The following is a 24,802-nucleotide window of genomic DNA, read 5'->3' as shown; positions in this document are numbered from 1 at the left end:
AAAATGCTCTAAGGTACATAGAAAATAGTAAATGGCACAAAGAAGTCCCTCCTATCAGGAATTAATTTAAATGTATATAGATTAAGCTTTCCAATCAAAAGTTAGAGATTGGCATAATTAATAAAAAATCACAAACTATATGCTAAATACCAGAGACTTATTTTAGATCTAAATTATTTTGGATCACCTGATTTCAACAAATAAGTTGAAAATGAAAGAATAAAAAGGAATCTTCCATTTGAATAGAAAACATCATATTCAGTGGTAAAGACTGAAGCTTTTCCTCTAAGATCTACAACAAGGCAGGAATGCCCAATTCAAACATTTATGTTCAACACAGTATTCATAGGGCAATTAGGCAAGAAATAGGGGGAAAAAAGCATCCAAATCAGAAAAGAAGATAGTACAATTCACAGATAGTACAATTTTATGTATAGGCAATTCTTAGAGATTGCACACACACCCCCATGCACACCCACAAATCCATTAGGGCTAATTAACAAAGTTAGCAATATAGTAGGATGCAAGCAAAGTCAAAACACAAAAATCAGTTGTAGTTATAGTTAAAATGAAAGAATAAAAAGGAATCTTTCAAAAAAATTGAAAAAGAACGTTAAGAAAACAATTTCAGGTAATAGCAGCAAAAAGAGTAAAATACTTAAGAATTACATGTAACCAAGCAGGTGAACAACTTATGAAATAAAAACTACAAGATATTAAAGACATAAGAAATTAAAGACATAAATAGATGGAAAGACATCTCATGTTCATGTATTGGAAGACTTAATCTTATTAAGATGTCAATACAAAGTAATATATGGATTTAATGCAATCCTATAAAAATGCCAAATTTTTATGTTTGCAGACATTGAAAACCCCATAATAAAATTCACATGGAATCTCAAGATATGCTGAATAGCCAAAATAATCCCAAAAAAGAAGAAGTAAGTTGGAGGATGCACACTTTAAGATTTAAAAATTTACTACAAAGCTACAGTAATCAAAACAGTGTAATACTGGCCTAAAGACAGATACAGACTACTAAATAGAATTAAAACTCTCACAAATATAGTCAAATATTTTCAATAAGATTGCCAACACTATCCAATGATGACAACAATCTTTTCACCAATGATACTGGGAAATTTGGATATGCACATGCAAAAGGATGGAGTTAATTATATACATTATAATATACATAAGTCATAATTGTCAAAAATTAACTAAAAAATATGCAAAAATTAACTCAAAATGGATCCATGATCTAAAACTTACAAAAATTTTAGGATAAAATATGGTGAAAGCTTTATGGCATTAGATTTAGCAATAATTTATTGGATATGATACCAAAACCAAAGACAACTTAAAAAAACAAATTGGATTTTATAAAAAGATTTTAAAAAATTGTGTATCAAAAGACTATAAACAGTGTAAAGCAGCAATCAACAGAATGGGAAAAAATATTCGCAAATTACTTATCTGAGAAGGGATTAATATCCAGAACATATAGAGAACTCAAAAAATTCAATGGCAATAACAAAGCAATTTAATTAAAAAATGGGCAAAGGACTTAAATAGGCATTTCTCCAAGACATACAATGGCCAATTAGCATACGCAAAGATGATTACCATCACTAATACTAGGAAAAAGCAAGTCAAATTTATAAGGAAATGCCATCTTATACTCATTAGGATGGCTATTATTAAAAAAAAAAAACTAACATCAGAAAACAAGTGTCAGTGAGAATATGGAGAAACTGGAACATTATTGGTAGCAATGTAAAATGGTATAGCTTCCATGGAAAAACAGTGTGGAAGTTCCTCAAAATGTTAAAAATAGAAAGAATCACCACATGATATAGCAATTCTACTTCTAGGTCTATATTCAGGAACTGATAAGTAGGGTCTTGAGGAAACATGTATACCCCCATGTTAACAGCAGCATTATTTACAATAGTCAAAACATGAAAGCAATCCACCAACAGATAGATAAGCAAAATGTGGTCTATACAAATAAGGGAACAGACAGCCTTAAAAGCAAGAAAATTCTGATATGCTACCACATAGTAATTGAAATAAGTCAATCACAAAAGACAAATATTATAAAATTTCAATTATATAAAGTACTTAAGAGCAGTCAGACTCATACAGACAGAACTAAAATGGAAGCTGCAAGGGCTAAGGGGGTCAGGGAATGAGGAATTATTGTTTAATTGATGTAAAGTTTCAATTTTGCAAGAAGAAAAGCATTCTAGAGATGGAAAGTGATATTCTACAATATGAATAACATACTTGGTACCACTGAACTATACACTTAAAAATGTTAAGATACTAAATTTTATATTATAAATATTTTGCCACAGTAAAAAGTCTGGAAAAAATTAAATAGAAATAACTAACATAAAAACAATAGATAAACCAATAAAAAATAAACCATTCCTATGTAAGACTAAGAAAGAAAATACCAGTAATAGAGGAAATTAAAGAAATTAAGAGACTGATTTGCAGCAACTAAGTCATTCAGGGTTACCCCAGGTAAATTGGGTTGGCACGAAGTAATCACATCGAGACAGAGAAAATACCTTTTTCTTGGGATTCTTTAGCAATGACCCCTCTGCTCCAGCTCCCTTTTTATTGAGGGAAGACATTGGAGAAAGTTCCACCCCAATGAGGGGGGTCAGGTTTCATGGGGTTGAGTCTAGCTTCCTGATGTCTAGTGGTCAGCAGATTGACATCTCAGAAGGCCACGCCCATCTCATGCTGTCTGGGGATCATAGGCAGAGCTATCCCACAAGAGAGGCAACATCAGTCCAGTCCCCTCATGTACTCATGCTCATAGTTCACACACACACAGCCCATGGCTGGCCAGCGACAATGATTCATACATTCTTATTAAAATAAATTTAAAAATCTGATTGGTTAGTTTGCAAAATATAAATAAGAGTAAACCAAGAAGAAGATAAGAGATAGAGAATGTGTGTGTGTGTGTGTGTGTGTGTGTTGGGGGGAAGTACTCCTCCTTAAAAATAAAATAGTAAACCCAGGCAATTTTACTGGTGAGTTCTTTCAGAACATCAGGGAACACAAAAAGCTAATGTTTTAAAAACCTTTCCAGCACTCAGGCCAGTAGGAATTGGCAGCCTGGCCATGCCACATCTGTGTGGGATTGTTGGAGACATGGTTTGATAAACCCCTGCAGGATTAAACGTATTACTAGCAATATCAGTAGGTTTCAGTAATTTTAGCAGAGACATGTTGGTTCTTTTTTTTTTTTTTTTAAAGAGAGAGTGAGAGAGAGAGAGAGAGAGAGAGAGAGAGAGAATTTTAATATTTTATTTTTTAGTTATCGGCGGACACAACATCTTTGTTGGTATGTGGTGCTGAGGATCGAACCCGGGCCGCACGCATGCCAGGCGAGCGCGCTACCGCTTGAGCCACATCCCCAGTCCGACATGTTGGTTCTTGAAGCAACTAAAACAGCAATAGGGGAGAAATTCTGCAGGGCTGTTAGGGGGTCTATTGTGAATCTATTGACCAAAACTTTATTAAATTCATATTTGAATTTAGAATTTATTGGTTTTATAGCTTTGTATCTTATTTAGTAAATTTGTTTTGGTTTTCATATGTAAGTATAAGCAAGCAAGTGTATACTTCCTATTATATTTTTTTGTGTATACTTAAATAATAGTAAAATAGAAAAAAAATGTTCAACCTGAGATTTGTAAGAATTTTTTTTCCCCCTTTAAATGGAGAATGTGTATTGTTCAATTTCAGAAACTCTGTTCTTGGTTTTAGAAAAGAAAAAAATCACCCTCTTTTCATTGCAATTAACATTTTCTGCCTCCTTCCCCTACTGGAATGTAAGAACTTATGGACAAAATCAAGACACAGTAAAAGGAAAAGGATGTGGCCGTGCTTCATTCACCTGTTGGAAATGTTTGAAAGTGAAAGGATTCTCTGCAATAGTAGCTTTTACAAAACTACAAAATCTACCCCACTTTACTAGTGGCAGGGCACCCACAAAGGGAGGCAAAAAAAAAAGCCTTAGCTATAAGCAGAGTTAGTTCTGCCCAGGGTGTTTTCTACATGTGGACCTTAAGCACCTATGACTGCAGGATGCAGCTGGTCAAGGATTTGGAATCCTGGTTTTAGCCACCTTTTCCCCTATAACCAATAGCAATGCTCCTGCTTCCTCTATGGACAGCAAGAAATTCAGTGCTAGGACAAATAACAGAGCTGGATAAGGTTATTCATTGCAGGTAGTATCTTGTGCCAACCAATGGCTATTCAGAAGCCATGGAGTAGATTCAGTGCATTAGTTCTGAGTCATAACTACATAGAAGAGAATCTAAATACAGAAAGGGATTTTGAAATTATTTGATCCAATTTCTATACCAATGAAGAAGTCTCTTCCAAAACATCCCAATAGGGGCTGGGGTTGTGGCTCAGTGGTACAGTGTTTGCCTAGCATGTGTGAGAATTGGGTTCGATTCTCAGTACTGCATATAAATAAATAAAAAAATAAAGATCCATCATCAACTAATAAAAAAATTTTAAAAAAATCCCAATAATATAATCTCTCCCTAAAAACTTCAATGTTAATTTACTAGTACTTTCTATTCTTCAGGAAGGCTTTTTCTACAGAAAAAAATGTAATTTGTTGAGAGTATTTATAACATTACCCTATCACTCTCACTGGAATTTAGTTTCCCAAAGTTGGAAAGATGCCTACATGATACTCTTCCCTCCAGGTTATACAATCCCTTGATTCCAAGAGCATCTAGGATATGGTTTCTAGACCTCTCACTTTCAAACCATCCTCTTTTAAAAGTATGCCCATGAAGTACTCTAGGGCATCCACATCAGAACCTATCATTTTACCTTAGCTTTCCCTCTCTTCCTTTCTTTCATTAAGTGGTCAGTTAACACAGTAGACTTGACATTGAGCAATAAATACTTTCTATAAAGGAGGGTGGAAAAAAAGTAAGAAAACCTTACTCCATGCACTTCTGAAATTTGCTATTTAATGTATTCTATAAGATTATTATTATTTTTTAACTTCAGATCAAACCTAGGAGCATTCTACCTCTGAACTATAATCCTAGCTCTTTTTTAATTTTTATTTTGAGATAGATTCTCATTAAGTTTACCCAGGCTAGCCTCAGAATTGGGATCTGGGATTACAGGTATGTGCCCCCATGCCCAACTTAAAAAACAACAACAACAAAAAACAAAACAAAAAAAAAAAACATTGTGTATGCTGCATTTCCTAAAAGTTAGGTCCTATACTTTGTGTTCATTAACTTCAAAATGGATTGCCATAATAGATATCATCTTCATATTTCACGAATGCCTATGCTCTATGTTAAGGTATGTAGTTTTGCTATTTTTAGATGTAAAAATATACTCAATGAGTTTTCAAAGTTGTTTCAGTTTTTGCCTCACTCCTGTTTTTTGAAATTAAAAAGTTTCCACATCCCACCTCATATGAAAGAGTGGTGACACAAGATACAGGTTTAATAATTAATTTAATTACAAATTGTGACCAATTCTTGACAGTCATATTATTCAGGATATCACAGATGGATTATATAATAGCATTATCTTACATATATAAAAATTAAGAGGAAATAAAGAAGAAATGTGTAGGCTCCATGACACCTTATCACTTAAATTTACAGTATAGAACTTTGTAAACATACAGTGTTATAAGCTAAAGCCTGTCCTCCTATCACCATTCAGCTGCATGACCTTGAACAAATCACCGTTTTCTTGTTTTTAAATTATCTATCACCTGATTGCTCTATCTAATAGAGTCAATTGGCTGCATGCAAAAGTACCTTAAAAAATACCATGCACTTATAAATGAGAACAATTACTGTAAAGTGATTTCCTATTTTTAGAGTTATACTATTCATATTTCATTAAAAGTCAACATTTATTTGCAAAAACATCTCTTTTAAAGGAATTCTTTGGCATTAGTCTTAGTGATAATCTTGTAATGATTTTGAAGCCAGTGTTTTGACTCTCAGAAACAGAATATGATATAAAGACATATTAACAGTCACAAGCTTTAATTAATAACTAATAAAACAAAATGCCTTCATATTTATTTTCCAAAATGTAATAATCCAAAAGCAATGATGCCAAGATGTTGAGATATACAAATTGAAGAGGAAGGAACAAACAACTCACAATGGTTTGCTTAAATACAAGTGCTGACTGTGGTAACTTGGGAACCAACTTCACTTACACAAAGCTTACTTGTATATAAAACACTGAAAGATAATTACAAAAAAAAATTTCTGTAAATTCCTTTTTTTTTTTTTTTAAAGAGAGAGTGAGAGAGGGGAGAGAGAGAGAGAGAATTTTTTTTTAATATTTTATTTTTTAGTTCTCGGCGGACACAACATCTTTGTTGGTATGTGGTGCTGAGGATCGAACCTGGGTCGCACGCATGCCAGGCGAGCACGCTACCGCTTGAGCCACATCCCCAGCCCCTCTGTAAATTCCTAAAAACTAAAATTCTGAGATTTTGTTTCAGAAAAGTTACTTTTTCGGCAAAACATTTAGCACAGACTACATCATCCTGAAACTATGGCACAGTCAGATAGGCCCTCCAGCCAAAATTTTTACTTTCATTGCTTTTTAATTGCAAAATGACTATCTCTACAGACTCTAAATTGGGGAGAAAACCTATGTTATTTATGATAAAAAAGGGAAGACTGTCACATGCAGACTAGAACCACATAATTATGAATATCTGGCAAACTGATCTCTATCTGTATATTTACAGGATCTAGCTAACATGATTACTTCAAGTTTGGAAACTTGGAGTACAAGGAAAATAATCTGCAAATATTTGTTGCTGACTTACAAAACACTGGGTTATTAATATAGTCTCTATGCTTTGATATCTGTGTCATTTCCTGGGAAATTTTTCACACTTTGGGTACTTTAAGCCTTGGGATGAAACCGTTTTAGGAGCAATTAGATAGATACAAAAAGGGTTATCTTTTAGTGCATCCTTGGTTTATCAAAATGAAAACATAAATATTACAAATATTGAAAATGTGAAAATACAATTGTGAGAGCTGCCAACTATTTGGGTACCAATTAGAAATTATCTTCATCTGATTCATCACTCTTAGGTTTGGTAAGCCTTTCCAGTTCCTCTCCATCCTATAAGGAAACAGATAAAATTAGTAATTAATTAAAACAAAATTCAAAAGGTCAAATTTAGATTAGTAAAGAGAAGTCTTACTTAACATGTAAATCAGTATCCTATTTCATTAAATTGTGAATATCATCTGGTCAAGTTAGATAAGTACTTGGAAAGTTAACTTTAGAAGCACAATGAGGAATAAAAGGAACTTACCTCAATATTACAAAGGATATATGTGGCAAACCCAAAGCCAATATCAAACTGAACAGAAAAATACTGAAAGCATTTCCTCTAAAATGAAGAATAAGACAAGATGTCCACTCTCACCACTTCTATTTATAGTTCATAAAAACTCTAGTCAAAGCAAACAGGCAAGAGAAGAAAATTAAAGGATACAAATAAGAAAAGAAGACATCAAATTATCTGTTTGCTGATGTCATGATCCTATATCCAGAAGACCCAAAAAACTCCACTAGACTTCTAGAGCTGATAAATGAATTTGGCAAAGTAGCAGGATACAAGATCGATACTCATAATTCAATAGATGGCCTATACTCTAATAGGGATTCTGCTGAAAAATAAATCAGGGAAACTATCCTGTTCACAATAACTTTAAAAAACAAAACAAAACAAAAACAAAACAAGAAACATCAAAACCAAAAAAACCTTGAGAATTAATCTAATCAAGGATGAAAGATCTCTACTAAGAAAATTATAGAACACTGAAGAAAAATTGAAGAAGACCTTAGAAGATGGAAAGACCTCCCATGTTCTTGGATAGGCAGAATTAACATTGTCAAATGGCTATCCTACCAAAATCAATATAAGATTCAATGCAATTCCCATCAAAATATCAATGACATTCTTCACAGAACTAGAAAAGCAGTCTTAAAATTTATCTGGAAGAATAATAAAAGACCCAGAATATCCAAAGCCATCCTGAGCAAGAAGAATGGTGCTGGAGACATCATAATATTTAATCTCAAATTATACTACAGAGCTATAGTAATAAAAGCAGCATGGTACCAGCATCAAAATAGACATGAAGACTGATGGAATAGAAGACAGAGAGACAAACCCACACAGATACACAGTCATCTGATACTTGACAAAGGAATCAAAAACATGTGTCAGAGAAAAGACAGCCTTTTTAACAACTAGTACTAGGAAAACTGAATAGAAATATGAAACTAGATCCCTATTTCTTGCCCTGCCCCACAATCAAATCAAAGTGGATCAAAGACTTAGGAATTAGACCAGAAATTTTGCAACTGCTACACGAAAACAAAATTAACGCTCCATCATATTGATGCAGGCACTGACTTCCTTAACAAGACCACTAAAGCTCAAGAAATAAAACCAACAAGCAATAAGTGTTCAGTATAGCAAAGAAAAAGATTAAGAGCATGAATAGGGACCCCATAGAATCAGAGAAAATCTTCGAAAGCTACTTCTCTGACAGGGAATTAATATCCAGAATATATTAAAAAACTCAAAAAGATTAACCTCAAAGAAACAACCCAAATCAATAAATGAGAAAAACAACTAAAACACATTTCTCAAAAGAAGAAAAACAAATAGCCAACAAATATATGAAAAAATGTTCAACGTTACCTAAGGAAAACACAAATCAATACTACACTAAGTTTTCATCTTGCTTCAGTTAGAATGGCGAATATCAAGAATACAAGTAATAAATAAATGAGGGGAAAAATGACACTTAAACATTGTTGATGGGATTGCATTTTAGTATAACCACTCTTGGAAGCAGAACAAAGATTTCTCAAAAGACTAGGAATGGAACCACCATATGGCTCCACTACTCCACTACTTGGTATTTATCCAAAAGAACTAAAATCAGCATACTACAGTGATACAATCACATCAATGTCTACAGCAGCACAATTAAAAATAACTAAATTATGGAACTAGCTCAAGTGCCTATTAATAGGTTAATGGATTAATAAAATGTGGAATATATACACAATGGAGTTTTACTCAGCCACAAAGGATGATGAAATTATGGCATCTGCTAGTAAATGGATGGAAACAGAGAACATCATGCAAAGCGAAATAAGCCAGACTCAGAAAATCAAGGTTGAATGTTTTCTCTCATATGTGGAAGTTAGGGCAAATAAGTGTGGCGGGAGAGTGGGGGGGAAATCGGGTATCATAAAGATAAAGGGAAGTTCAGTGGAGTAGGAGATGGGGGGGACAGGAAAGGGGAGAAAATGCAAAAATGAATTTAACAAAATCACACTATGTGCATATATAAATATACCACAGTGAATTCCACCTTTATGTATACATCAAAAGCACCAATCAAAAATAAACAAATGTGCAAAACAAGATCAGTAGAGTAGACAAAGAATAGGAAAAGGGAGGAGGGAAGGGAAGCAGGAAGACAGGGATCTAAATGGAATAAATCAAATTCCATGCTTGAATGATTTTGTCAAAATGAATCCAACTACTAAGTATAACTATAATGTTGTAATAAAAAATTAAACTTAAAAAAAGTAAAATGTACTCCAAAGTTAACAACATGAGTAAAGTAAGGAGCACCACCTGCTGGTCTTGAGGTGAAACAATTAAAGGATGGAGGAAAAAATATAAACTAGTCTTACTACCTAAATTGATGTCATTTTACTTAAAAGTTGGGGCAAACATCATTATCAGTCCATTGTGGGGGGAAAAGAGGAATTCTGAATGTATACTGGGGGGACTGGGGCATGTGGGATATAAACTTCTAAATTTTTCATCTTCAGATTTGTTTTATTACCACCTGAGAGGCATGACACTTACAGAAGGTCTGCCATGGATGCTAGTAAGTAACAGATTTCCCAAAGGGTGAACATGTAAATGTGTTCACTGTGTGAAACAGTTCATATTTTGTATAATCATGAAAATTGTAAAGCTAAAGCTATATAGAAGAGTTCATTGCATTTTTTGTCTAACCATATATTTAACTCCTTAATAGAATCTCCAAGATTATGAATTTACTTATAACATGACTGAAATATCCTTCCACATGATTATAAGCAACTGACATATATTCAGAATAACTACATACGTGTTTTTCTAGAAATTTTTTTCTCCTACTTGTGAAGATCTTTTTGAAAACTACCTTCCTTAGTGAATTAAAAGAAACTGTCTTTCTGGCACATTGTGGTTTATAAATAACTATAAGAAAAATTAAAGAGCTAGGTTTTCCATGTAAGAAGAGTGATGAAAGTAAAAGATAAACTTCTTTTTATGAATGAGGCTTATTTTTCCACCTATTGTGCAGTGGAAAGAGCAAGAGACTAGGAGTCAGACCTCATGGGTTTAATATTAACTCTTTCACTTATTACCTGTAAAACACTTAGCCAGTTTCTTCAATCATAAAGGTAGGGAAACTGGACAAGACCTGGGAAGCATCATCCAGGTCAGTGATACTATCAACACATAAAGTCCTTGAGTGATGATTTAAACTTTTTCTCGATCCCTGATAGCATTTATCATGAGTCCTTGCAAACATCAATGCATATCTGTTGACTGCTTTCCAACAGTCACAGAGATCTAATACTTTTCTTATTTTTCCTTGAATAAACATGATTTTAATTTGGGGAAGAACAAGCAAAAAGCAGTATCCTCACAAACTTACCCCACTGGAACGCTCCCAAAGATTGCCACTTAGATCTCTGACCCTCTCTTGCCTAGGTGGATATTCCAGGCTTTGAGGCTTGCCGGCATTATAAATAAAAATGGAGAGAAGGACTGATGGGGCTTCCAAGAAAAACTCCAGGGAGGGCCTGAAGTCAAAGACCAAGACAGATACTGCTGTGATGATGACAGTGGTGATCTGAGCCATCAAGACATGGAACATGTTATCCAGGAACTTGAGAATGAAAGCTACTGAAAGGCCCTGAAATGCAGTTACAAAAATAAGGGCTACTGAAAATACATTGTGTCCATAAAAAAATCCACAGTTCTTAATCTGATCACGGTTACTGCTCTGAAGGCCCAGTGTCAGTCCATTAAAAAGAATGCCAAAGAAATAGAGTTTGCTGTTCTGTATGAAGATGTTTTCAGTGAGCTGGTTCCCTTCCTTCAATATTTTTTCATTATAAATATTGGCCATTGAAGAAATAAAACACTGTACTATAATAAGGATATGGCCCAAGCCAAGGCGGATGTGACTGAAAACTCTAGCTGTGGTGTTCCATTTAGTTTCAGGAAAAGTCCACTCCTTTGCCGTACAATTGTCTTTTCTGGAACATTCACTTCTGAAATGAAGGCATGAATTGGATGGGGTGAAGAAGGCATCATGATGAAATCCATGTCCTGCCAGGTTATGCTGTGAAGTTTTAGTGCCAGCAGTTAGGGCCACAATAGACAAGAAGAGAATCAGGAGGGAAGCCCACTGTGTCCAGTTTAGATGCCGCCTGTTCCAAAGATGAAAAACAAGATTTTACTACTGTCTTTCCCACCTGTATCCATTGTTTCTACTGAAAACCCAGAAACTCAAGTGCTTGTTGAATAAACTACACCCAGTTTTGCTAGCATTCCCCACACTTCAAGTTCAAAGAAAACCTGCTGGTGGTATCTCTGTGTCTCAAATTTGACATTTTAATTTGCTTTCATAATAACTTCCCTTAAGGCCATTCAATCATTTCTTCTTGTAGGTTTCCTTTTAGGCAGCAAGTTTAACAAAGCACAAGTTTATCTAGAGCTATCTTGGTACAGAAACCTCTGTGCTACAAGATTGGTTACAGCAGTGATTCTCAAATTGGTTTCTAAAGACCAGAAAAAATGCAGAGTAGCTTCAGAAATCTTCTATATAGATGAATCCCACCCACCAGCCCTCTGAAAGGAGATCTATTCTTCAGAAGTGTTCATGACCCAAAAAATATTTAAGGAAGCTAGCTCCTGAATGAGGGTCCTAATTAGAAAAGCATTATATTGTTAACTACTGGCTGATAAGGCAAGGAAAAAAAGATTTTTGGGGTAGTATTTCAGTTTAAAAATCTAACAATGCTTTATTTATTTATTTTACCTTACAACAGACTTGTGAGATACAGGAGATATGAATTATTATTTCATTTTGCTTAATCATTCAGTTCAACAGACATTTAATAAGCAGCTACTACATGCCAGGCAAACTGGGGAGATAAAGACTGGATCTTTCTCCTTAATGAATTTATGCTTTAATAAGGAGAGTTATAAACCAAATAATGGCAGTAGAATGTGTGACAAATGATATATGGAACCACTGAAGTACACTGAGGAAGGAGCACTTGAATCTGTAAACAAAGTCAGGTATGGCTTCAATGAGGAAATGACACTTGAGATGAAAAACATCTAAATGGACATTGGTCATCTCCAGACAGAGTGACGTATCTATACAAAGGCAACAATCATTTACAATGTTAACGAAGAACAAAGGAATATCTCAGGTTGTGGTACTCTGGAGAGAACAAAATCTTGATGCTAGAAGATCAATTAGGTTAAAGAAATGAGAAGCCAAGAAAAGAATATGACATAAGTAAAGGCAGAAGAGTAAAGTTATATATGAGAACCAGAAGTCCTAAGAATTTTATTGGAGTACTTATTGAGCACCTACTTTTGGGGGTCAGGCTCTGAGGGAGGAAAGCTGTCTTGAAAGGTTAACTGATTTCCCTAAGGTCTATATTATGAAGGAGTAAGAAAAGGATTTGAGTCATAGTTTTGTATGTTCTAGATCATCACAACTTTTTAAGAATAATTCTGAGGGATGGGGATGTAGCTCAGTGGTAGTGTGCTTACATATCATGCTCAAGGCCCTGAGTTCAAAAAAAAAAACTAAAACCAAAACAAAATGACAACAAAAAAACTTCAGAAATAATTCTGAGCTCCCATGATATATATATATGAAGGGTAAACACATAGGTCTGATTCCACTAATACTTCTATATAGCTTCATGCTCTGACACTGTGAAATCCATACCAGTCTAGACAGCAACACACCTGTCTGCACACTTTCATGTCTTCTCATTTACATAATTTTCTAATTAACTAGAGCTAGAGCTCAGTGATGGGGTTAGTTATAGCTCTATGTCATGAGGTCAAAAATTGTGAACTAGTTTCCTAAATTTCTGAAGGTGCAGCTGGTACATACTAAGTAGTGGAAAGCAAACAGAAATGGTAAGAGAAAATTACAGAAATGAAAAATGGATGTCTGATTTATTAAAATAATTATATAAACAAATATTATACATAAGAATTGAGGCAAAAACAGTATCTTTAGAAATTTTGAATTCTTGGAGATATAGACTCTCCCTTAATATTGACATTGCAAATAAAGAATCTAAGGAAACGAACTATTAAACTAAATAATACCTACTCTAAACAATTACTCACCTGAGGTAATATTCCAGAAGGTAAAAAATATTAAAAATTATTAAGAAATTGTATGCTTTCCAAAAAAATATAAAGCTTCATAAATTATCCTGCAAAATTAGCTAAGGACTTGTGTATTTATAAATGATGACCAATTCTGCATGGAAAAGTTTATTCTTCAGTTTAATTAATGTAATAAAATAGTTCACTTATCTAATTCTTCCTCTGCTCACGTAAAACAGAGTCAATTACTACTAGGAGCTGACTGCTAAGTGAACTGAGTGGCTAAAAGACCACTTTTCCTGATGGTCTCTGCTCCCAAATCTCTGTTCCCAAATGTGTTTTTACCTGGTGACCTCCTTATTATCATAACATATTTTAACAACTACATAAATGATATATATTGAGATTCTCCATTATGAGTTTACCTAGTAACTGAACAATCACATTCAAATTGTGTCAGATAAAAATAATTCTACCATCTTTCTACCATATTGGGAAATATGGTAGAAAGATGGTAGAATAGTAAATATGGTAGATAGTAAATCAAGGCAGAGCATCAAAACAATTTAGTAGGTTATGAAACAATTTATTTTCTCAAGGCACTGTACAAAATACATTTCCTAGTAGCAAAGAGACCAATTGGAGTAGATTTAAGAGAAATCATAAAGCTTTGTAAAGTAAATAAATAATTTTGAAGAAAATGCTTACAATCCTGAGTGGGATATTTCTTAATTCTTCTGCTGGTTGGGACAGGGTGTGTATCAAAATGTGTTTGTTAATGATCTTTTCCCACAGCTTTGCTTGGTAAAATCAGAGAACCTTATACATATAAGTAGGTAAAAATAACTGCTAATCATGGTTATTTTGCTATAAAATATAAATTTCCAGATTGATGCTGTTATTTTCCAAAGCCAAAGCAAACAAGATTAAACAACTCTGCTAAAGTGCAAGAGCAAACCAAGAGGCAGACTTGAAGGCAGAATGTCTGCCACCAGTTTCCACTTTGAATTAGTGGCTACATTTCAAAGAACAAATCTATATTCACATAGAGTTTCTTTAGAAAAGCCAATAGGACATTTAAATGGTATTTTTCCCCCACTTTCAAATTCCTCCAACTAATTCTTGCATTAATCACCACCTAATTTTTTCTACTTTTGCAGCCTTATTATACCTGTATAGAAAAGTTGTTTGATGGCTCTGTTAGAGTCAAGTATAAAACAACTAAATATTCTAAATGAAAAATGAGTTATGGCAAACAAACCAAGAACATGTGATAGAACCCTTAAGTTGCTACTCCAAAGCCAAAATTTCATGGCAAAGGGCAAAGGAACGATCATATGACCCACAAAGAGTGGAAAAACAAACAACATATACCACCAATGACAAAATTATTAAAAGAGAACACAGTTAAGGTGAAGAGAGGAAAATTATTCAGCTTCTAAAAAGATGGAAATCCTGTTGCATGCTACAACACAGAAGAACTTTGAGAACATAAATAAGTGCAAGAAGCCAGTCACAAAAAGAGATTGTATGATGCCATTGACATGAGGCTTCCAAAGTGGTCAAATTCACAGAAACAAAAAGTAGAATGAATGGTTGTTACTAAGAGTGGGAAGAAGAAAAAGAGAGTTGTTTAATGTGCTCAGAGTTTCAAATCTGTAAGTTGGAAAGCATGATTGGTTGCACAATAAAATGAATATGCCTAATATACAGAATCATATAATAAAAAAATGGTTAAGATGGCAAATATGCTGTGTTTTTAACAATTAGAAAAGTTAAAAATGTAATAAAAGCTAATACTAAATAAAAGAATACTTAAAAGTCATGCTCATAAAGACACTATTAATTAGCACACTATTGTGGCTTTATTATTTAGAGATGCATCAGTGCTAATTTTTGAATTAGTACAATTAAGACCCACTCAGGTTGCTAATTTAGCTTTCCTGGAAGAAATAAAACTGGAGTGGTTTTATTATTCTTTACTATAAACACTTCCAAGGGCTCAAAACAGAGAGATATTTATTAACATGTCTAAGAACCAATATTATTGTTCTGAAAATAAGAGGTAAAGTGCATGGAAAATATTTTTAGCTTTAGTTCATAAATGTGATTATTAAAATTTGCAAAATATAATTATTATTATAATTAATGTTAAAATAATTAAAATTTACAGTACAAGTAGATTTGAATTTGCTTATATGAAGAATTAACTTTCTTAATACAAACAGTTAAATGCTTAAAAATTTAACTAGATTTACTAGAGGGTAAAGTTAGAACAACTAACGAATGAATTTCAAATCATGTATGATTTGGCAAATGAAGTTTTAATGTAATCTCAATAAAAAACTTGTATATTATCTAATAACTTAAGTTTTATACTATGTGTCCTAATGAACTGTCATTTCACTGGAAAAAATTTGAGGCCTCTACTCCCTTATTAAACTGTGAACATTTTATTAAATGTTGGAACCAGTTTGTTTTTTTTGGTTCATGGAAGTGCATCTTCATTTTATCACAGGAACTAAATACAAAAATATTATCACTTACACAAATTCTCCTAGAATGCAATTTTTTACAAAGTGAATTTCATGTTGATTTCAAAGGCTTCAAAACATTTTTTGGAATCGCATTCTTTTAACTTGCTAGTTATAGAATTATTTTTGCAATTCCCAACTAAAGTGAAGAACATGATGCACAAAGCAAATTTCAATGTATTCTAACATTTAAACTATAATAAGTGTACTGTTAATTTTTAAAAATATCTCACATTAACTATCAAGTTGAATGTTTCCTCAGAGTAAATGTTTCTAGAAACTCACATAATTTATATAATAAATGTATCATGGATTCAACAAAAATTTAGGCTGCCTCTATATAAGCTATCCATCCTTTAGTACACATAAATTATTAAGGAACACCTATCACATAACATATAAATAAGAAATTAAGAAGATAAAAAGAATGTAAAATTTAAAAACCGTCATGACAAATATAACAAAAAGTTAATTTTATTCTTTTATTGTCATTATTAACAAATTCATTTGAGATTAAGTACCTACCATCTTTGTATCAGCCTACTTCAGACTACGATATTTTCCTTTTTGCTTTGTAGCAGAGCCTATTTACTGAAAAATGTTTATACTACTCAGTGGTCCTCCTGGATATTGTAAAGATGGGTGAAAACATTTTTAAGTCTAAAAGCCCATCATTCTTATTCATTTTGACTAGATTCTTCAAACAAATTGTCTTCTAGTTAGGGATCAAATCATGAACTTATCTCAAAGGGTTAAAAAAAGAATTTGCCACTCTATCATCTCCAAAGAACTAATGTATTAAATATCTTAGGAACCTCTTGATTCCCTATTAAGTGTCCAATCGACTGCCTTTAAAAAGCTTATGAATTCTTTCTTGAAAATCTGGCACTAAAAATTAAAGTACTAATTATAGCCCAATTAATTATCTTATTTTTGAGATGCTCAAGACATTTTACATATATCTGATCACAGAAGTTTTAGACTGGAGTTGCTTTCAACATGGGTTAAACAATGTGCCCAATACACAAAGCCAATTAGGAACAAAATCCTGGTCTTGGGATTCGGAGGGCTCAGTGCCCCGGGTATATCATCTGAAACCAGGCTGTGCCATTTTAAAGTATGATATATGCTTTCACAGCAAGCTACTTACTTCAGCACTATCCTGAATAGAAGAGCTGTTGTTATAATGCTAAAATTTGAGAAGATAACAGCCATGGCCTAGAAAGAAAGAGAAGATAGAATTACAATCCAAACAGAGTACTGACCTAAGAAATCTCCCAGTTTGGTAATTCACCTGACAAAAAAAGCTTTTTAGTAAAAAACCCGAGGGGTTATTAGGGCAGCTATTTCACTAGAGGATTAAATTCCATTTTTATTGCTTGTTAAATTTATGGAGATATGATCAAATTATTGTTCAGGCTTTGAAACTTGTGTGTTTGAGTTCAGGCAATGCCTGTGTAAATAATCTTTATGTGTAGATCTGGAAATACTTATGACTTGTAAAGGTTTAGGTCTAGAAATTAACAGCTACCATGCCTATGAAATATACTTTCCATTGCTTTCAATACACTTTATAGATTTTTAATACTGCTTCTATAGGTGAGTAGAAAGGAAGTACCGTTAGGCCCATTTATATGGTAATAAAATTTAGATAGATTTTTAAGCATCTTTACTGTTCTAGAAATTGAATCAATTTTCCAGCTTGAACTGACATGACTCAAAATCAAACTCCGCCCTTTGGATTGATTCAAGTTATTCTAAACACTTAGAAATATGTTAGCCAGATTTTATAGTGGTCTGTTTTTGAGAATTCTGTCACACTTCATAGGAACAGTATTAATCTGAATGTGTATATAGTTTGCTCAGAAAGCATGTATCACTGCTCTATACAACTGGACCTGACAATATCAATAATTTTTAAAATAAATCCTATGATTTGGTTCACCCTGCTTTCTTCCTTGCTATCAATTTAAGTTGATTAAACTCCACAGAGAGCCAGGTGTAGTGGCACATCCTTGTAATCCCAGTGAATCTAAAGGCAAAGGCAGGTGGTTTGCAAGTTCAAGGCCAGCATGGGCAACTTGGCAAAACCTTGTCTCAAAAAAAAGGGTTTGAGAAGTAGTTCAGTGGTAGAGCACTCCTGATTCCAAAACCTAGTACCAACAGTATAATAAAAACTAAAAATAAACTCCAAAGAGTACAAGCAGTCTTATGTAACCACTAATGATAGCAAACATGGCTAATAAGCAGCTACATTAAAACTGAAAAAGAATAATTCAAAAAAACTAACAATAATTCAAAGAATATACCATTGTTGCTTTTCTACTGAATTTTTTAAAATTTTCATTGATGTGCAATAATTGTAAATATTTATGGGGTACATAAAGGGTGATAATTTGATACATACATAAAGTAATGTAATACGTGTAATATAATGTAATGGATCAAATCAAGGTGATTAGCATTTCTACCTTCTTAACCATTTATCTTTTCTTTTATTGGAAAACTTTGAATTGGGTTTTTCCAGAGTATGTCTCTGTAAGACAAATTCTTGTGAACCCCCAGTAAAAAGAGAAAACTAAGATGAGGAAAATGTTTGGTAAGAGTAAAGAAGTGGTGGTCCTGGATAAATATACCAAGGGCAATGCAAACACACCTAACTAAGCAGCCTGGTTGGTCTGAGGAATTCTAAACACTGTTACCATATAGTACTATAGAATAAATCAAACATAAGAGCTATTTGCCCCTAAATTTCCATGTATCTCCCTTTAATTCTTTCAATAGGCTCAAATAGAAATACAAGAGTATGCCATGTGGTTTGTTTTATAATATCTGTGTTTGTACATTATTGGGAAGGAAAAGCAAAACAATAAATACAGAGGAAAAAGAAGAAACATGCAGCAGGCATGGTGGAGCACACCAGTGATCCCAGTGGCTTGAGAGGCTGAGACAGGGGAGGATCCCAAGTTCAAAGTCAGCCTCAACAACTTACTGAGAATCTAAACAACTTAGGATGACCCTGTCTCAAAATAAAAAATAAAAAGGGCTAGGGATATGACTCAGTGGTTAAGTATCCTGGTATCAAAAAAAAAAAAAAAAAAAAAAAAAAAAAAGAGAGAGAGAGAGAGAGAGAGAGAAGGAAAGGGGAAGGAAAGGAGTATAAATTTAGAGTTTCTCTGTTGGATACAAAAAAATACAACAAATATTTATTTACTGAATGTGAATAATTATATTGTTAGGCACAGGAATTCTCAAATCTAAAAAAAGAAGTGGAAACAAGAATTTATAAGACGTTTTAGATGGACTGAGCACTAACTACCAACGTGGGTCAAGGAGCTAAAAGTAACCTCAAGTGATCAACTAGTCCAGATTCCTGCTTTTGACCTAGATTAGTTTATTTCTATTTAATAAATAGAGTAACCAAAACTTAGAGCAGTTAGGGCCTAACTTGTTACATAGCTTTTAAGTTGTGAAAAAAATGTTAAAATCTCCTGTTTCCTACTATAGTGCTATTGCGCCTTTTCATCCTGTTCTAAAATTCACCTGGTTACATGTAACAGGTTTCACAGAGATCAGTGCCAATAAAAATCCTACTTACAACCAAAATGCCCACTTTAACCTTTTAAAGAAACTTAAAACACATTTTGGCAATAAAGGCAATAGAGATACTCATTTTATAAGATGTTAATAGGAATACATATTTGAGTATCAAACTGAGTAAAGGGTAAAAGCAGAAGACCAAACTTCAATGTTGATTACTGATGGCTTTCCAAAGTGACACAAAGGCTTTTTCAGTTGGGAGGATACAATCCTTACTCTCAAAGAATTTGCTGGTTAAATGATAAAATTAATAAAAAAGAAAATCTACACAAATAGAAAGCATTTAAACTACATTAGAACAGGTGTAAGAGAGATATTTTCTGAGTTAATAATGGAAGTCTGCTTGGATGTTGAGATTGAGATTAGAGGTTGATTACAGTATGGCTCAGAATATAGGCAGACTGACTAAGGTTACACAAAGAGGCATGGCTTCAGATCTCTTGGAACAAGGAGCAACTCCACCATAGCAGTCAGTACACTTTAATATAGTAATCTCTAATAGTGACAGAACCTGGCAAGCAGATCCATAATTTCACTTTCTAATGAATCTGGGAAAATTTCAGCAAGGTCAGTCAGAGCCACAAGAAACTTAAGACAGTCGAGGAAAATGATGGGAAAAAAAAAAAAAAAGGAAGATACTTTCTGGGACTCATTTCTCTGTTATCGTTTCAATGGCATTCTGTCATATTTACTTACAGGCTGAAGATAGGATAGGACATAGAAGACAATCAAGTTGTCCAGGAAATAGAGAAAGGCAGGAATGGACCACTTCATGAAATTAGAGAATTCCTTCCAGGAAGCACATCTCAAATTTCTACTTCGATGAAGTTCTACAGAAAAAAAACAGAGCAATAAATAAATAATCTTGATGAGAAAGCCTATATTTTTAGAGAAAGTACATTATATCTGATCACTGATAGAATTCGTCAAAAGGGGTTTTATAAGCTTGCTTCCTAAGTGGTCATTAGCCTATAAAAAAAAAGATAATATGGAACTTTACTAGTCTCTCTCTAACCCACCTTTGTGTCCTATCACTGACAATCAGCAACATCCTTATTAGGATAATACTGATTATCCTAATTCCTGTTAACTTAAAGCAGAAGTATTCTTTAAGTTGACTCAAGATACACATGTGGTTTCTCTTATATCTCTGAGAGCATAAGAGTAAGAGAAAAATCAATGTTAGAATAAGTGTGTTGGGGAAACAAGTTTCATATTGGGATTCCTTCCTACCCTGCAGAAGACCAGGAAACGGAATTAATATGTAGAAATTTATACATATGGAACTAATTTTTACTAATTCTAGTGTGAGTTTTTATCCAGTTCCAGACTGCCAAACACTGCAACAGAGAGAATGTAAAATGAAAAGAGAAGCAAACAGTTTAAACTCTGCAAGTAATGCTTGCGTTTCATGAAATTAAAACTAACTAGTATTCCACTAACTAGAAACTCTACACAGATTGAAACCCTTGAATGTTTAAAGTCATGTTCCCAGGCAATCACTTTAATGCTTTACATTTTATGTTTACCTCATCTGAGAAGGCAGATCAAAGAAGCAGAGGGTTAAGGGTTCATAACTGGGGAAATGAGGTGAAGAATTACGACAAAGACCTGTACATTCCATAAAGGGTAATACTTTTACATTTGAGGAAAGGATTACTATTCCTATTTAATAGTTCTACCTCAAAACATAGTACCTCTTTGACTCCAGAGTTACTATGGTGACTTCCCTGTACAAAATGGGAACTGTTTTGCAATATGATGCATAGCACCTCACATTAGCAGTGATTTAGAAAATCCTGAATTTAGATAAAAAAACCAACGGGCTTGTGAAACCATAACAAGAACAAGTATGAGGGAGAGCAGTGGACAGGATGTGTGGGTTCGTGTACTAGCTTTGTCCTTTCTAGCACAGCTCTACAGAATACTTTGAGCATACTTCTCTACCTATAATAAAACACAATTATATTAGTGTCTTAGCTTCCTCAGATATAAAAAGGACCAGAATGATATAAACTGTCATTTCCAGTTCTAATGTTTTTTGATTCTGCGATTACATAGTACCATTTCAAGACTCACCTTTCTTTATAACACAGAAGGACACAAGCACACAGAAAACTAGCTTCACCAGTTCTGAGCATACATTCACAGTAGTTGGTAGATAATCATACTTGTTCTCTGAAATATAACAGAAATGTTTTCTTAACTATACTTTTTATTCTATATGTTTGTATGCAGTTAATAATTATAATTGTTTTTAAACTTAAAAGCTGGCTTTGCACTGACTGCAATAAATTTCTTACCATTTGCTTTGCTTTTATGAAATTTTGAAACAGTTCATCCAGTGTATTAGCTATCTCTCTTTTATTTAACTTTAAGTTATAAAGCATGCCTAATGCTTTCATCCATGTTACTAATAAATATGTTGAAGAGACTAGGGCCAATAGCAAAGAAAGCTCTGTGGCAAGGCATTGCAGACTGCCCTCTAAATTGACCATTTAATTGACACTTAGGAGTCTGACTAATCAAGCTGTTATGATTTTACTTGCTATATTATTACTCAGTTTATGGTTCTTCTTATGTGACCTTTCTACCTTATTAAAATCAAGGTATACTTTATCAATGGCATTTCCTTAACTCAGAATTTTCCAATGTGTTTCATATCATAGTACACACAGAAAACATTTTTAGCATTTTTTATCCACTGTCTCTGCATCTTTGCCATATTTCTATTTTCACAATGTGTTTCTATGTATGTCTCCCCAAATAAAGTGAGTTCTTAAGGATAAGGTCAATAGCTTATACACTTTGAATTCATATCACTAAGACTTAGCCTAAGACCTGACAGAAGTTAACTGACATTGAGACACACAACTCCCCAAGTAGATCATTTAGAGTGATGATATCATGGTTTTGAGTGTTATCAATAAGTAGTGAGAAGTACTCATAACAATTTTATGGAATTGACGTATTTGCTTAAATTCTTACATTTTAAAAAATAATAATTTATTGGGCACATACTTATCAAACCTTATAAACTATATTAACCCATTGATATAATAATTATACCTCAAAAACAGCAAGTGACCAAATACATTCTCTCATCTACTTCAAAATAGGCTGAAATTATACATTTTGTTATATGCCCAGAAACACCTGCTGATTGAAGCAGTAATCAGATGTTGTAAGATGTTCTGTACAAAGAGTTTGATTTGGTGCTTGCCTGAACCAGACTGCACTATCAAAATTTTTTCTTGCTGAGGAATGAAAGGTTAAAGAATAATATTTAAATATGCTTTATCATTCATATGAAGGAAAGCACTTCATAAGGTTTTATTATCTCCATTTTATACACAAGGAAACCAAAGACAGGAGAGAATGTGTGATTAAGTATTCTATATAGTTCTCCTCTTGCCCCTGTAAGAGTTATTTCTATTCTTCACACTTGAATAAATTCTACTCCTTCAACTCACACACACACACACTCTCTCTCTCTCTCTCTCTCTCACACACACACACACACACACACACACACACACACACACAAGGATTCTATATGGACTTGTAAGTCTTAACTTACCTTCATTGGCAGAGTATTTTACCAGTAAGATGCGACTTGAGCTTAAAGCAATGAATAAGGCACCTAGCAGGAATGTATACATTGTTGAGAAGGGCCATAACCCAGGCCGCCTACAGCACTTTCTTTCCATTGTACTGATTTTAAATTGCCTTAAAGAGAAGAACACTTTCATGAGTAACCCTGTTGTCAGACCTAGAGATTAAACATAATGCAAATATCACTGACTGTGCAGACTAGGAAATTTTCAGTAATCTGGCTATGGCTATATCAGAATCAAAAAACTTGAATACAGGAGAAAAATGGGGAAAGGAAATGAAAAATCAAAATCAAAATCTGTTAAAAGGGGGTCGAGAGAGAGAGAGAGAGAGAGAGAGAGAGAGAGAGAAACGGCAGGCCGGATTAGAAATGCTGACCAATCGTAGCCAGTGAGAATCTGACATTTTGGTACTGCAGAAAAGCAGTCCAACTCATCAGCAACTTTTCCCTGAAACCAGAAACAGGATTTTGGAATTACATTTTGAGTAGCAGCTCTTCCCTCAGATGAAGAAAGGGGGTTTTCTGGGAGAGATTTCGTTGTCATAATGACCAAAATGAAAATGTCTAAAACACAGCTGCTAATTTTTACTCCACTGGTGTGGGAAACAGAAGAGCCAATCTTTGGGTTCAATGAGTCTCAGGCCTCTTTTGACAGCTTGAGGACACGAAATCCCAGGCTGGGTGAGTACCTGCCCAAAGCCTCCCAGCATACCGGTAAGCACCGCACATGGAGCCCGGGACTGGAGAGAAAATGCCAATTCTACAGCGCAGCCAGGCACAAGCATGACAGAACCAACGAGACACCTCCAGTTTACAAGGAGGCCAGGTTTCCCTCCACAGAGAGGGAAACCCTTTCATTACACCTGCGCAGTAAGGAGCTCGACTGGCAACACTGCCCCCGCCCCTTTCATGCGCACGCGCAATACTTTGCCTGCGGGGCGCGGTTACCTCAGCCGTCAGAAAAGCTTCTAGTGGAAGAACGCACATCATAGAGCTAAGACAGTGACTGTTTAGCTCCGTAGTAGCAGCAGTAGGTTTTTACGGTCCATAGGAAGGGAAGCTATAAGAGGGAAACAGAGGCGAAAAAGCCTCTCCCCTCGGCTCCTTATTCCGGAACAAAAAGCAAGATAACGTCTCGACCTGGATAGAGCGTACTCGGCGCCCATTGCGCAAGCGCGCTCAGGGTTAGGCTTCCGGCGGGAGGGGAGAAGAGGCACGATCCCGCCCCGCTCGGCCTTTCTGGTGTCACGTGACGGGGGAGTCTGGTGTCACGTGAGGCCCAGGTGGCTGCGGAGCTTCTGCGAGAGTGAGAGGAAGGGGAAGTAGGAAGGGGTGCGAGTGAGGCAAGGGGGGCGGGGGGAAAGACAGCTCCCGGGAGGGCCAGGGCTGCGTGTACATTTGTTTGTCCCTGTAGCTCTCCCATCGGCCCTACTTTGGTCGCTCGCAGCCAGGTGACAGCTGGGCCCGGCCGGCCCCGTGCTGCCTGGGGCGTGAGGAGCGCGCGCCCTGCCCTCTCGTGCGGCGCTC

At 34.6% G+C, this 24,802-nt stretch overlaps 1 protein-coding gene across 3 annotated transcripts; it reads right to left on the bottom strand.

The window, feature by feature from the left end:
• Positions 1–5,511: 5,511 nt before the first annotated feature.
• SLC35A5 (solute carrier family 35 member A5) lies at positions 5,512–24,437 on the bottom strand. Of its 3 annotated transcripts, none has more exons than XM_081300923.1 (7): positions 24,224–24,437; positions 23,240–23,388; positions 21,739–21,837; positions 20,356–20,489; positions 17,210–17,277; positions 10,809–11,589; positions 5,512–7,182 (listed from the first exon to the last, which is right to left on the bottom strand). In XM_081300923.1, the coding sequence occupies exons 2-7, from the start codon at positions 23,367–23,369 to the stop codon at positions 7,117–7,119; spliced, it is 1,278 nt and encodes a 425-aa protein (XP_081157049.1). In that variant the 5' UTR covers positions 23,370–23,388; positions 24,224–24,437; the 3' UTR covers positions 5,512–7,116. The 3 variants fall into 3 exon arrangements, with proteins under 3 accessions (XP_081157049.1, XP_081157048.1, XP_081157050.1); XM_081300922.1 differs by lacking the exon at positions 24,224–24,437 and adding an exon at positions 23,988–24,166; XM_081300924.1 differs by lacking the exon at positions 24,224–24,437 and adding an exon at positions 23,965–24,082.
• Positions 24,438–24,802: the final 365 nt, after the last annotated feature.

The sequence above is a fragment of the Spermophilus citellus genome (genome assembly GCF_964194105.1).
Source record: "Spermophilus citellus genome assembly, chromosome: 7".
NCBI classification, from domain to species: Eukaryota; Metazoa; Chordata; class Mammalia; order Rodentia; family Sciuridae; genus Spermophilus; species Spermophilus citellus.
The sequence above is the reverse complement of the archived record's forward strand: the minus strand, read 5'-3'. Positions and strand labels throughout refer to the sequence as shown.